Source organism: Falco biarmicus, chromosome 16 (assembly GCF_023638135.1).
Source record: "Falco biarmicus isolate bFalBia1 chromosome 16, bFalBia1.pri, whole genome shotgun sequence".
In the NCBI taxonomy this organism is placed as follows: Eukaryota; Metazoa; Chordata; class Aves; order Falconiformes; family Falconidae; genus Falco; species Falco biarmicus.
This window is the reverse complement of record NC_079303.1, coordinates 5,488,539-5,501,471: the sequence shown is the minus strand read 5'-3', so window position 1 is coordinate 5,501,471 and position 12,933 is coordinate 5,488,539. Positions and strand designations below refer to the sequence as shown.

Here is a 12,933-nt window from a genome sequence, read left to right as displayed (position 1 = left end):
GTCACTAGTGAGAAAAGAAGAGGATTATGGAAAAATGAATGACTTGGATCAAAGGAATATTGCAGCTGAGCTGCCAGCCTGTGAGACAGGGAAGTCTCAGACAGGCATCCCTCGGCTGCTGCTCACTGCCAGTCTATCCAGATGCTTCAGCTCTCTCAACTTTGGAGCATTTATTTCTGTGCATTCATCCCCAGGACTGCTGTACGTCCCTGTGTGCACCTTGCCCTGCCTGCAGCCTTGCCGGCGGGGATGACGCCCACGCACGGCAGAGCCCTACCTCCGCACTGCGGCGGCGGCCCGCTCCACACGCCGTGCTCCCCGTCTGCCGTGGTGCAGAAGATGGAGGACTCCCCAGCCAGCAAGTGGCCCGAGTCGCAGGTGTAGACGACCACGTCCGCGTAGGAGAATGTGTCCATCAGGTGCCCACTGTGTCTCCCGTGGGGGATGTCCGGAGGAGGATCGCAGACGATGCCTGCGGGTGCGTACAAGGTGGCTTTTAGCATCATTGCTGCAGCAGCGCCTGGGGTCTGCAGGACACACACGCTTCCCAGGAAGGGAACCGACGGGGATGAACCCATCTCAGCAGTGATGCTTTTTGTCTTTGCCTTGGAAGATCTTTCCCAAGGAAAGCACCGATCTGCGTCACTTTGTGCCGTGTTTGGTTTCGTACCAGTCTGTTCAGCTCCTAACCCAATGTACTTACTCTGGCAGACGGGAACATCGCCGCTCCACCTCACTCGTGGCCCAGAGCTTGAAATCACACAGTGCCGCTGGGACACTCCCACCAGCCTGTGCCTGGGGTCAAACAAAGTCACTTTTGTCACTACAGGACTGTCGTTGAACATTGCATCTCCCACAGCCACCAAGTATTACCTTAGTTGTTGTCTAATACTGCCATTTTAGAGCGCTGAACCTTAGCTCATGTGGGGAACTTCCCCCCCAGGTCCCCTCAGCTGGCACAGGCAGCCTCAGGGAGCTGTCATGCCTTCTCCTCTTCCTTCTGCCCTCTAGAAATGTCCACTTAAATTGCTGGTTTAAGCCAGAGCTTCCAAAATGAAACCCCTTTTCACCTCATATGCTCCACAGAACCAGACTCAGGTAGTCATGCCCTCTAATTGGCACTTAAAAAATTATAAATAAATCCCCTTCTCCAAATTCTTGGTCCAAATATTTGGACTAGAAATCAGACTAGAAATAGACCATTGTGAATATGAGAATTGCTTTAGTGCCCAAACTTTTTAAACTACCCAAAGGATGCTGAGGTTTTCCCTGATCATTTGGATGATTTCTGTTTTCTCTTAGCACCTGAGAACTCCAGTTTCTCCTCCAGCATCACCTTCTGCAGGCAATGCCGGTGTGCTCTGAGCTCAGAGCCACAACCCCTGGTCTCTCTGGGGAGACATGCATTGCCCACGGGTTGCAGGGAGAGCAGAAGCATTGCTGATTTCATCTCAGTGAGGAGCAGGAGCTTGGCTGGGGCTCACCCTTCATTGCAGGTGTAATTCACTGTTGATCCGAAGAAGAGATCTGTTGTAATGATAACTCTGCCGTTCTCTGGTTCTCCTGGATGATCACACTTTCTCCCTGGGTAAAAAAAGACCTGATTTTAAGCTTCTTTAACTCAATGCTATAAGAAAAGGGCCACTAATTCTAAGAGTTTTCGCAAACCCCATAAAGGAGGGAACTGAAAAGAAGAATGACAAGGCTTCATTCATCACACTGAAATTTAAACAAACTAGAAGTATCTGCAAAACATACGCTTGCAAAACTCCTGGGCTTCAGACCATGTTTGATTTTCAAGACACGTAATAGTTGGTGATATTTGTGGATGTTTCACATATCCAGGCCTACAAGTGTACTTCACAGTCTTCCCAACAGGAAACTCAGTCTGATTTTTATGTTCCTTGTTTAACTCAGCAAACAATAACGTTGTTGGTGTCCCACAGCCAGCTGCCAAGGAACAAAATGCACATGAAGAATATGTCCTGGCTGTGAAATGCAGCTAAAGAGAAACAAGTACATTGGTAGGCACTGTTACAAACCCCAAGGTATTAATATCTCTTCTATGTATTCTGACGTTTGCTTACATAAACTCTTACTTTACATAGAGAGACACACACCTAATTTATATGCTCTTAAAAAAAAAGTAGACTAAAACAGCCACCCCCACCCCCCAAAAAAACCAAACCAACAAACAGTTTAGCTAGTTTCATGTTTCCACTCTGCACATCCTACACTGGTGCAGCGTGTCGTCTTCAGGCTGTAGAGTGCAGAATTTGCCACTTCAGAAATCAGAACACTCAAGATTGTCTCCTTGCAGGAAACCATGGGCTTTAGCAGTTCACTAGGTTATTCCCAATGCCACCAAAATGCACATAGCTCCTGCATGTGCTGGAAGCACACTTAGACCCAGGGGGGTCTTTGGGTGTGTGGGTTCACCTCCCCCCTCCCCATGCCAATGCTGCAGGTTGGCAGGTTTGCCTGCTCCAGGGTCAGCCGAGCACGGGACGGATGCTCAGCCAGCCACGGGTGCACGGGGAGCTGCAGCTGGCCCCACCTGTGCAGCGTGGGTACGGGCGGCTCCAGCTCCCCGAGGCCGTGCACCAGACAGAGGGGTCTCCGAAGAGGGAGAAGCCGGGCTGGCAGCTGTAGTTCACGGACATGCCGCTGGTGAAGTTTGCCCCAAGCTCTGCGCTGTGTGTGGCATGGGCGATGGTGGGAGGTGCAGGACAAGGCAGCACTAACAGGGCAGGAGCAGAGAATGGCATTTTAGTGATTTTGCCAACAGAGCACAGCTAACATGGCAAGACTGTTGCACCTGAAGCAATGTCAGTGAGGCAGAGAGCATGACCTCAGGGCCCCTCCAGGGCAAGAATGGCCCTAAGCATCCTCCTTCTAAACCACCATGTGCCCATGCTCACCTGGCTTGCAGGTGGGGACAGCAGGCACCCAACGGCCATCGGGCTGGCACTTGGCTTCATGGCTGCCCTGCAGCATGTAGCCCGGGTGGCACTGGAAGGTGATGCTGGCCCCAGGATGGTACACAGCTCTCTTTCCTCCAGCCACTTCTCCATCCTGCATGCTGGGGCTTGTGCAGGTGATCACTGGAAGTGAAAAGCAGCAGAGCATGGGCTAGGGAAGCGGCTGACAGAGCTGGGGTTTCCCCTTTTGTTTTTGCAAGGTCAAAATCCAGGGAAGGCTGTGCGACCACAATGGTCGCCCTTCTCACTGTGAGTAACAGCACTGACAGCTCACCTTCACAGCGGGGGTAAGGGATGCTCCAGGTTCCAGATGTCAAACAAGAAACGGTTGTTTTCCCAGTGAGGACATACCCCGGGTCACAGTAGTACTTCACTGATGTTCCAGGAATGAACACTTTCACATCCTTGCTGTCATGCTGGCCATTTTTGATATTTGGAGGGGAAGGACACTGCAGCACTACAAGGAGGGGGAAAAGTCATAACTGGTGAAGAGCTGGTGCCACAAACACCAACTGTGGGGTAAGGCAGCCTTTTAACTTCTTTCTTTCTGTCTGTCTTTCCCATTAACTTTTCCCAAATAACTAGGGCTGTCACTGTTTGAACTATGTTTCCATCCTACCCTCACTTACCTTCCAGCCTTCATGTTTTTTGAGCTTATTGACATCAAGAATGATCATCTCTCCCTGTTTAGGCATTTACAGTGGTTAGTTTCTATCTGTGGTCCTAAGAGTTTGCTCTGTCCCTTCTGGGTTGTAAACAAGATCAGACACCAGCCTGACTCACTGTTTCTCTGTGGATCCATTTAAAGAGATGAAAGCCCTACAGAACAAGGGTCTGAATCATAGAATTGTTTAGGTTGGAAAAGGCCTTTAGGATCATTGAGCCCAACCATTCACCTCACACTGCAATTCCACCACTAAACCATGTCCCTACATGCCACATCTACATGTCTTTGAAATACCTCCAGGGATGGTGACTCCACCACTTCCCCGGGCAGCCTGTTCCGATGCCTGAATGGGGATTATCCAGACAGGACGACAGATATGTGTGTGTTTGTCCCTTCCAGTCCTGGAGAGTGGCCTCTTTACCTCCAGTGTGAGGCAGTTGCACCCTGCCAGGTGCACTCACACAGTGGTTCAGAAGGAATCAGCTACCACCCACCACCTCATTTACACTTACTCTTTTCACAGATGGGGACAGGAGGGTCCCATGTGCCCCCAAACTGGCACTGAGACTCTTGAGAGCCCTTCAAGGCATAACCAAAATCACATTCGAAGACAACGATGTCTGCGAGCCTGTACATGGTCTCCAGCCCAGACGTTCTTCCATTCTCGATCTCTGGTCTTTTGCAGCCGGTTGCTGGAAGTGAAGAGCACGAGGCACTGCTGGGGGTATGAAGCCCATCCTGGGTGTGGAGGGACAGTGACCAAGGGCAGTACCTGCTGCTGAACTTTGCCATCACTGTCATGGGCATATCAACATTATTGACTCTTATGCTTACACAAAATACCATTATTCACCTGCTCCTGAGAGTCTGCCCTTACTGAGGACAGAAAGAGAAGTCCACAGAGGCAGATGGAGCTGCTCCTGCCTGTGGGACCTTTGGGCTCTGCCTCTCACTGGAGATCTGGTCTGTAGCGATGAGACCAAGAGCCAAGAAGGAAGACAGGGCCCAAGGAAAGATAAAAAAAGCCAACACAAACACACCTTCACATCGGGGCTGGGGCCGGCTCCACATTCCCTCAGCTGTACAGCTAATGGAAGCGTTCCCAACGAGGGAGTAGCCGTCCCTGCAGCTGTACTGCACAGTCGAGCCTGGGAGGTGGGTGTCCGAGAGCTGGCCACTGTGCTTCCCATTGGCGATGCCTGGAGGGGGAGGACATCTCACCTCTGCAAAGGAGAAGGAAAGGCAGATGAGAAATATGGACAGGACAAGAAAAAAATATTGAAAAACTCAATCTTCAAAAACCAAAGGCAGAAGACAATTAATCCGATTAAGTTATTTGAAGAAATGTCTGTCATGTTATGTGTCTTCCTATCCGTGGGTGCAGCCCCCACTGCAACCACAATCAGTCCTTCTGCCACTCACAAGCAAACGTCTCCAGTGGGGATGACGCCCACGCACGGCAGAGCCCTACCTCCGCACTGCGGCGGCGGCCCGCTCCACACGCCGTGCTCCCCATCTGCCGTGGTGCAGAAGATGGAGGACTCCCCAGCCAGCAAGTGGCCCGAGTCGCAGGTGTAGACGACCACGTCCGCGTAGGAGAATGTGTCCATCAGGTGCCCACTGTGTCTCCCGTGGGGGATGTCCGGAGGAGGATCGCAGACGATGCCTGCGGGTGCGTACAAGGTGGCTTTTAGCATCATTGCTGCAGCAGCGCCTGGGGTCTGCAGGACACACACGCTTCCCAGGAAGGGAACCGACGGGGATGAACCCATCTCAGCAGTGATGCTTTCTGGACACAGTGACCCAAATTATCCAGAGACAAACCTTGTATGGAAAAAAAAAAATCATATGTGGGAAGGAAAACTTGTGCCCTCCTGTGAATCACTTCCTTGCTGCCCATGTCTGGAGGTGGTGGGACAATTCTTACCTCCCTTTCCATAACCATTGGTGACACATGCAGAGAGAGACTGACCACACCATTCCTACATGACCGGTGAGAAATACTTATCCCAGTAACAGAGAGTTTAAAATGTTAATGGTTTTCCCAGTTCAGACCAGGATAAATAAAAGACCTTTGGAAACATGTTCAGAAGCATCCAAAACCAAAACAGAATGAAAAGAAAAAGGGAAGATTTTACACATACAGTGACTTGACAAATTTGTTGCAATAAAATCTTTGTGTTGAAAGATGTGCCACTCTCTTCCAAGCCATCTCCAAGGACCTTTTGTTGTGGCCTACTTACTTTGGCAGACAGGAGCATCACCACTCCATGAGACATGTGCACCAGATACCTCGCATGTCCTCTGAGAACCTCCAACCAACTTGTACCTGGAGTCACACAGAAGGATTTATTAATTTACATTAAGGGACTTGAGATTTCTTTACAACCCTTGTAAGAGGCAGCCAAGGATTCTGACTTGGGACATAGCTTCCTTCATGTAAAGCTGAAAATCTGCTTCACTCACTTGGCACTTGAATTCAGCTAGTTGCAAACTCACCCTTTGTTACAAGTGTAATTAACTTTGGACCCGAAGAGGAGGTCTGTCAGGACAACAGCTCTGCCATTCTCCGGATCCCCTGGGTTAGCACATTGTTTCCCTAGAAGGGAATGCCAGCCACCGTTAACCCTCCGCTGCTCACTCACATCCCAGCCAGGGATGCTAACACAGACCAAACTGCATAAGGAAACTCATAAAGCTAGAAAAATGTGGAAATCCAGCCAAGCCTGACACTTCAGGATTTTTAGCACTTGCAGGACTTACTTTTACAGAACTCCAGTGCCACAGACCACGTCCGATTCCTGAGGCATGTAATGACTGGCGGCATCCCTGGGTGCCGGGCGTACCCAGGCCGGCACACGTATTCCACCGTCCTCCCCACGGGAAAGACAGTCTGGTTGCTGTATGGCTTCTTCAGCTCAGCAAACATCAGTCTGGTAGGTGCATTGCAGCCATCTACCAAGAAAGATAAGCCAGCCCAGTTGTTAAAGGAGTCAAAACCAAGCAGATTTGGGAGAGCAGGGAGAAGGTTAAGGGAGAGCAGGGGGAAGGTTAACTTTCCGAGCACTGTTTGAACACTTGCCCTGCTCGCAGACTGGTACAGGTGGCTCCCAGGTGTTATTTAGTTGGCATCGTACCACTCTGTGGCCTCGTAGAACATAGCCTGGCTCACACTCAAAGGCAACGGTGTCCTTGTGTGTGTAGGTAGTCCTAGGAGACACTACTCGCCCATTGCGGACCTGCGGGACAGGACATCTTGCCTCTGGAAAAGAAGTGCCGGTCCTCAAAACAGGCACTTAAACAGTGCCTGTGCAGCTGCAAAGCCACTTAGGGTTGCAATGCCCTTTAAGACACAAGCCTGAAAATAATTTTGCCTTAGATGATGTACTGCCTGCATCCAGCGAAGTCAAACGTTGAAGGAGAGACTCAAGCTGAAAGGTGAGGCTGGAAATGCTGGAGGCGGTGGGGTGGCCCTCCAGCCTCCTCCCCTCTGCCTGGCCTCAGCTGCAAATCAGCCCTCGCAAATCCTGCCCTAGCAGGCACTCAGGCAAGGAGTGCAATTGTCTGGAGGTTTCCTAGCCTTTCTGAATATGAAGCAGTAGAGCCGAGAGGATTGCATCGGAGTTTTTGCGTGTGCACACACAACTCTACCTCCGCACTGCGGGGGGGGCCCACTCCACACGCCGTTTTTCCCATCCTGGGTGGTGCAGTAGATGGAGGGCTCTCCGTGCAGCGGGTACCCAGGGTTGCAGGTGTATGTTACAGATGTGCCATAGTGGAATTCATCCAGCAGCCTGCCTGTGTGCTTCCCATTGGGAATGTCCGGAGGTGGCTTACAGGGGATACCTGCGGAGGTGCAGAACAAGGCTTCTAAATTCAAAAGCAGCACCAAAGTACTTGAAATCCCTCAGCCTGTGGCGCATAAACACCCGTCCTAGAGACAGAGTAACTGCAATGATGTGACCTTCTCGGTGAGGCCTTGTAGGCAGCTGGATCCCATCTCCCTGGCCAGCAATTTCTATGACCGTTAGAAAGCAGACCAGTAAGACAAACCTCTATGAAGGAAACACTTAGATGCTTTATCTTCTCCACTGTTTAAGAAATAAAAAAGGCAATATCTATTTTGCATTGCCTGTGTATAATCCTGATTTTTCAGCTGCACACAGTGCAAAGGCACGCACAGGCAGCAATCTGTATGTCACCTTAGGTTAACACATACCTGGAGAATCTGTAATATGCTTTAAAATCCCAGAATGTGCCAGTAAATGTTTCTTTCTTCATCACAAAACTGTCACCTAATCAGCAACACTAATAAATCAGCAGAGAAACACCCAGGTGTGATTGCTGAGGTGCAGCACAGCAGCTCTCTGGGTACACACCAGTTGTCTGTACTTGGAGTGAAAGAGAAAGCCCGCAGTTTGGGACTTTGGGATTCCACTTCTGGCCCTCCCAAAGAGCTTTGCCCCTCCTTAGGGGTGAGCCTTGCTCTCTCTGAGTCTAACAGTAACAACCCTTAAGCTGAATGTTTCCCTTCCTCTCCTGCAACAGGCTTGTGATGTTAGAGACAGGACACCTAAGTACTGCTGAAAAAGCTCCAGCTGAGGCATTGCTTTCTACAATCCATTAAGCTTTGAGACCTTGTACCTTTTCCCAGAACATGTTTGTACGACTTCAAAACCTTCTGATATTTTTCATGCCCACAGAGCAGAGAAATTCCCCGTGAAAGCTTTGATTGGACAGATTTGGCAGTCTCTGCTGGAAAATATTTACCGAATCCATGCACACCCCCGGCGTCGTAAGCTACTTACGCTGACAAGTGGGAATGTCACCACTCCATTCAACACGTCCACCAAAAATCCCACATTGTCTGCTGGATCGTCCAATTAACCTGTGCCTGGTGTTAAAAGGATTGAACATTCATCCCAGGTCATGTCAGTCTGAGTTACTATCACCTTCCAACCGCCTCGGACAGTCTGAGCAGCCCTGCTGGCAGCAAAGCTGTGGCCCTGAAGAAGTTCCCTTCCTCGCTCTGCCTGACCCGTTTCACACTATATACATGTAAACATAAGATAGCGAACACCTTATGTGTTATATAGGTACAGAACTCCGTACAGTGGCTTCTGTATAGAATCAATTTATTATTAATACATCTATTAATATATCTATTTATTGGGAGTGAATGAATAGGAGGAAAAAGGGGAGACTTACCGAAAATGTCTCTCCCTGCTGTTTTAAGCAATAGCCAAAACCAGGACTTACCCTTCTTCACAGCTGTAGAACACTGTTGACCCAAACAGGAGATCTGTTAGGAAAACAATTTTCCCATTCACAGGTTCACCAGGATGATTGCATTGTTTTCCTGGGGGAGAAGAAAACCCTCATTTTATGTTTCTGTCTATACCATGGCACAACAGATGCAACTATTACTCCAGTCATCTGTCCACATTTCCAGTTACCCCCCAAATGGGTTTCAAACAGCATAAAGTTACATGGCTTTACTAGTCACATACTATTTGACCACCAGAATAAGGTTAAGGTTTTTGCAGCATGGACAGAACCTAGCGCCTATTCCTTCTTGAACAACGGACACCAAATCAAGGAGCTATTCACTTTTACAGAACTCTAGTGCTTCTGACCACACTCCGCTCTCAAGGCATGTAATAGTAGGTGACATTCCTGGGTGTTTAGCATATCCAGGTCGGCAAGTGTATTGCACAGTCTTCCCAACAGAAAAATCAATCTCATTTTTGTGCTCCTCATTTAGCTCAGCAAAGTGTAACCTTGTAGGAGCACCACAACCACCTATTAAAAAAGAAAACAGACGTGAGAATCAGGCAGGACAGGCATGCCGGGTGCAAGCACAGAAAGAACACAGTTATGAGGAAAGGCGTTTGGTTTGCTTTGCAAAATCATTTATTTTGATTAATGTAGCCATCATTAAACAAACACAACCTATTTTCCCAAAGGATTCCAGAGGATCTGGTTCTTATTCCCAGGATATACTTAAATCTTCCACTCAGAGGGTTTCACCACATTTTTATAACAGGGTTAGGGGACAGAAAATAGTAGTGTACCTCAAGGCAGCTATGTCACCGTTTACCTGGAAGTTTCGGCCTGTTTGAGAACTCCAGGTAACGGTGCATTCTATTGCAGATGGGAGCAGGAGGGTCCCAGCTGCCATCCTCCTGGCAGAAGACTTCAGCACTGCCTTGCAGGCTGTAGCCATCATGACACTGAAATGTCACCATTTGCCCAGGTGCAGAGATAAGTCCTTGACCACCAATCTGCCTTCCGTTCTGTACATCTGGATTTATGCAGACAGTCACTGGAAATGGTGATGTGCAGAAGTGATGGGCAAAAGGAGTCGGAACGAAACAAAACAAAAAACGCACAGGCTGTTAATATTGCAACAACAACTTGACATCTACGTAAACCTCCCCACCCCCGCCTTCACAACAGAAGGGCCTGACATTAATTTGTACCATGCAACACTTTACATGGGATTAACCTTCTCTGAGGATCTGGTTGCAACGGTCAGGGTCTCCCCTGTGCTCAGAGCCACACTAAGAGCTTCTCACCCGAGGGGACAGACCACAGACACACCTTCACAGCGAGGGCTGGGCTGGCTCCAGTTCCCTGATGCTTTGCAAAACACAACAGGATTTCCAACCAGGTAGTAGCCAGGATCGCAGGTGTATGTTACATGCATTCCTGCAGAAAAAAAAGCTTTGCCCTGGCCGTTGTGATTTCCATTGTGGAGCCTTGGAGGCATGGGGCATGGTCGGACTGCAAGAGGGAGACAGAAGGTCCTAAGTCAGCAAGAGAGCAACACGCAAGGGGAAGGGAGTTGGTGCGATGCTGCACTGATGGGTTAAAGCCCATCCCAGGGGCGGCTCTGCCTGCACACGCTGTTCCTGCTGCAAGGAGCACCCGGCCGGGCAGGGCTACCCTTGGGGAAGCAGCGGGCACCTGCACTCACCCTTCTCACAGGTGGGCACCGGTGGATTCCAGGTCCCCCCAGGCTGGCACTGAGTCTCATAGCTGCCGTCTGTGGCATAACCAGAGATGCAGTCAAAGTGAAGAGTCTCCCCAGCTTTGTAGGTGCTCTGCAGCCCATAGATCTTCCCGTTCTGCACCTCAGGTATCTCACAGCCGATTGCTGTGGGGAACGTGGACAGCATCCTTTAAACTTCAATGCATGGGCCAGATCTTGCACACACAGCCCTCTCCCTTCTCCCCACCGCTGTAAGCCTGTCTGCACTGTTCCTACGGGACATCCAGTATCCTTTCCGCCAGCCCCACAGCGAGCAATGAAGCATCCACCCACCTTCGCAGCGGGGCAGGGGCTGGCTCCACACCCCTGCCTCCATGCAGTAGATGGACATGTTCCCGACCAGCTCGTAGCCATCCTTGCAGCCATAGTATATCGTCAATCCCCGGGAAAACTTGTTCAAAGTCTGTCCACTGTGCAGCCCGTTGGCAATGTTCGGTGGCCGAGGGCACATCACCTCTGGAGGGGGAGAGGAAAAGCCCATGAGAGTGTCTGGGACAACCAATGCCTGAGAGACAGCTCAGCTGACACCTCCTGCACATCAGACATGGGGAAAGGCGAAGGGCAGAGGACTCGCACCTCAGGTACTGCCGGCTCTGCCCTGACAGCCAGCCTTTGGGTGCCCTGTCTCTCCACTGACTTTTCTGTACAAAGAACGTTGAATTGATTCATACAAATCCAGCTGGTCTGCCCCCGAAGGCTGTGTCACACGCCATGCCCCTGCCTGCTCACCTGCGCTGTCACCAGCTGGTTCTCCCTGGGTGTGCTGCAGCCGGGCAGCTGCTGGAGCACTGGGAGGAGGGAGCTGGCTCTGGACACCCCTTTGCACTGGATCTCACATCAGGTAATGTGCCAGTTCCTGGATATGTACTGTGGGGTCACCAGCATCCAGCCCCAGCACAAGAGTTATGGCCCATGCAGCCACAGTTACAGAAACACCTAGCTCTGGATTCAGGGATGTAAGCGTATTCCTTACATATTATAAAACTGTATACTTCATTAAAGGTGAATTTAATCCCTCACTGAAGGTCTCAGTGGCAACCCGTCAGGGATTCCCCTGTGCTCAAAGCCACACTAGCAGCTTCTCACCTGAGGGGACAGACCACAGACATACCTTCACAGCGAGGGCTGGGCTGGCTCCAGTTCCCTGATGCTCTGCAAAACACAACAGGATTTCCAACCAGGTGGTAGCTGGGGTTGCAGGTGTATGTTACACGCATTCCTGCAGTAAAAACTGATTTGCCCTGGCCACTGTGATTTCCATTGGTGATTTCCAGAGGTGGAGGGCATGGTCGGACTGCAAGAGGGAGACAGAAGGTCCTAAGTCAGCAAGAGAGCAACACGCAAGGGGAAGGGAGTTGGTGCGATGCTGCACTGATGGGTTAAAGCCCATCCCAGGGGCGGCTCTGCCTGCACACGCTGTTCCTGCTGCAAGGAGCACCCGGCCGGGCAGGGCTACCCTTGGGGAAGCAGCGGGCACCTGCACTCACCCTTCTCACAGGTGGGCACCGGTGGATTCCAGGTCCCCCCAGGCTGGCACTGAGTCTCATAGCTGCCGTCTGTGGCATAACCAGAGATGCAGTCAAAGTGAAGAGTCTCCCCAGCTTTGTAGGTGCTCTGCAGCCCATAGATCTTCCCGTTCTGCACCTCAGGTATCTCACAGCCGATTGCTGTGGGGAACGTGGACAGCATCCTTTAAACTTCAATGCATGGGCCAGATCTTGCACACACAGCCCTCTCCCTTCTCCCCACCGCTGTAAGCCTGTCTGCACTGTTCCTACGGGACATCCAGTATCCTTTCCGCCAGCCCCACAGCGAGCAATGAAGCATCCACCCACCTTCACAGCGGGGCAGGGGCCGGCTCCACAACCCTGCCTCCATGCAGTAGATGGACATGTTCCCGACCAGCTCGTAGCCATCCTTGCAGCCATAGTATATCGTCAGTCCCCGGGAAAACTTGTTCAAAGTCTGTCCACTGTGCAGCCCGTTGGCAATGTTCGGTGGCCGAGGGCACATCACCTCTGGAAAAGAAAAAGAAATTCCCCTATGAGTCAGGTCTTTGCCATTTTGGGTGCTACTGGGAATGTTTGGGTAATACCAGGGTAATGTCCTGAGCTCTGTTCGGTCTTTGTTCCATTTGCTGGACCGAAGTGTTACTTAACCAAAGGTACAGCAGCATTAAGATTACAGTTGCATTGCAGCTGGAGGAAATGACTATTAATAATGACAGTCCC

The 12,933-nt window shown here is 50.6% G+C and overlaps 1 protein-coding gene across 1 annotated transcript in view; it reads right to left on the bottom strand.

The window, feature by feature from the left end:
- The window catches only part of CR1 (complement C3b/C4b receptor 1 (Knops blood group)), an 89,479-nt gene that overhangs the window by 22,922 nt on the left and 53,624 nt on the right, over positions 1-12,933 (bottom strand). Inside the window, exons 46-70 of the mRNA XM_056361864.1 lie at positions 12,538-12,720; positions 12,190-12,369; positions 11,814-11,996; positions 10,976-11,158; positions 10,628-10,807; positions 10,252-10,434; positions 9,749-9,973; positions 9,259-9,450; positions 8,908-9,007; positions 8,457-8,542; positions 7,300-7,494; positions 6,731-6,910; positions 6,412-6,603; positions 6,148-6,247; positions 5,892-5,977; positions 5,120-5,452; positions 4,689-4,871; positions 4,161-4,340; positions 3,256-3,438; positions 2,922-3,104; positions 2,558-2,740; positions 1,759-1,950; positions 1,485-1,584; positions 704-795; positions 278-472 (exon numbers count right to left, since the gene is read on the bottom strand). Of these exons, the coding sequence (XP_056217839.1) occupies positions 278-472; positions 704-795; positions 1,485-1,584; positions 1,759-1,950; positions 2,558-2,740; positions 2,922-3,104; positions 3,256-3,438; positions 4,161-4,340; positions 4,689-4,871; positions 5,120-5,452; positions 5,892-5,977; positions 6,148-6,247; positions 6,412-6,603; positions 6,731-6,910; positions 7,300-7,494; positions 8,457-8,542; positions 8,908-9,007; positions 9,259-9,450; positions 9,749-9,973; positions 10,252-10,434; positions 10,628-10,807; positions 10,976-11,158; positions 11,814-11,996; positions 12,190-12,369; positions 12,538-12,720 (4,272 nt within the window). The remainder of the gene's footprint in view (positions 1-277; positions 473-703; positions 796-1,484; positions 1,585-1,758; positions 1,951-2,557; positions 2,741-2,921; positions 3,105-3,255; positions 3,439-4,160; positions 4,341-4,688; positions 4,872-5,119; positions 5,453-5,891; positions 5,978-6,147; positions 6,248-6,411; positions 6,604-6,730; positions 6,911-7,299; positions 7,495-8,456; positions 8,543-8,907; positions 9,008-9,258; positions 9,451-9,748; positions 9,974-10,251; positions 10,435-10,627; positions 10,808-10,975; positions 11,159-11,813; positions 11,997-12,189; positions 12,370-12,537; positions 12,721-12,933) is intronic.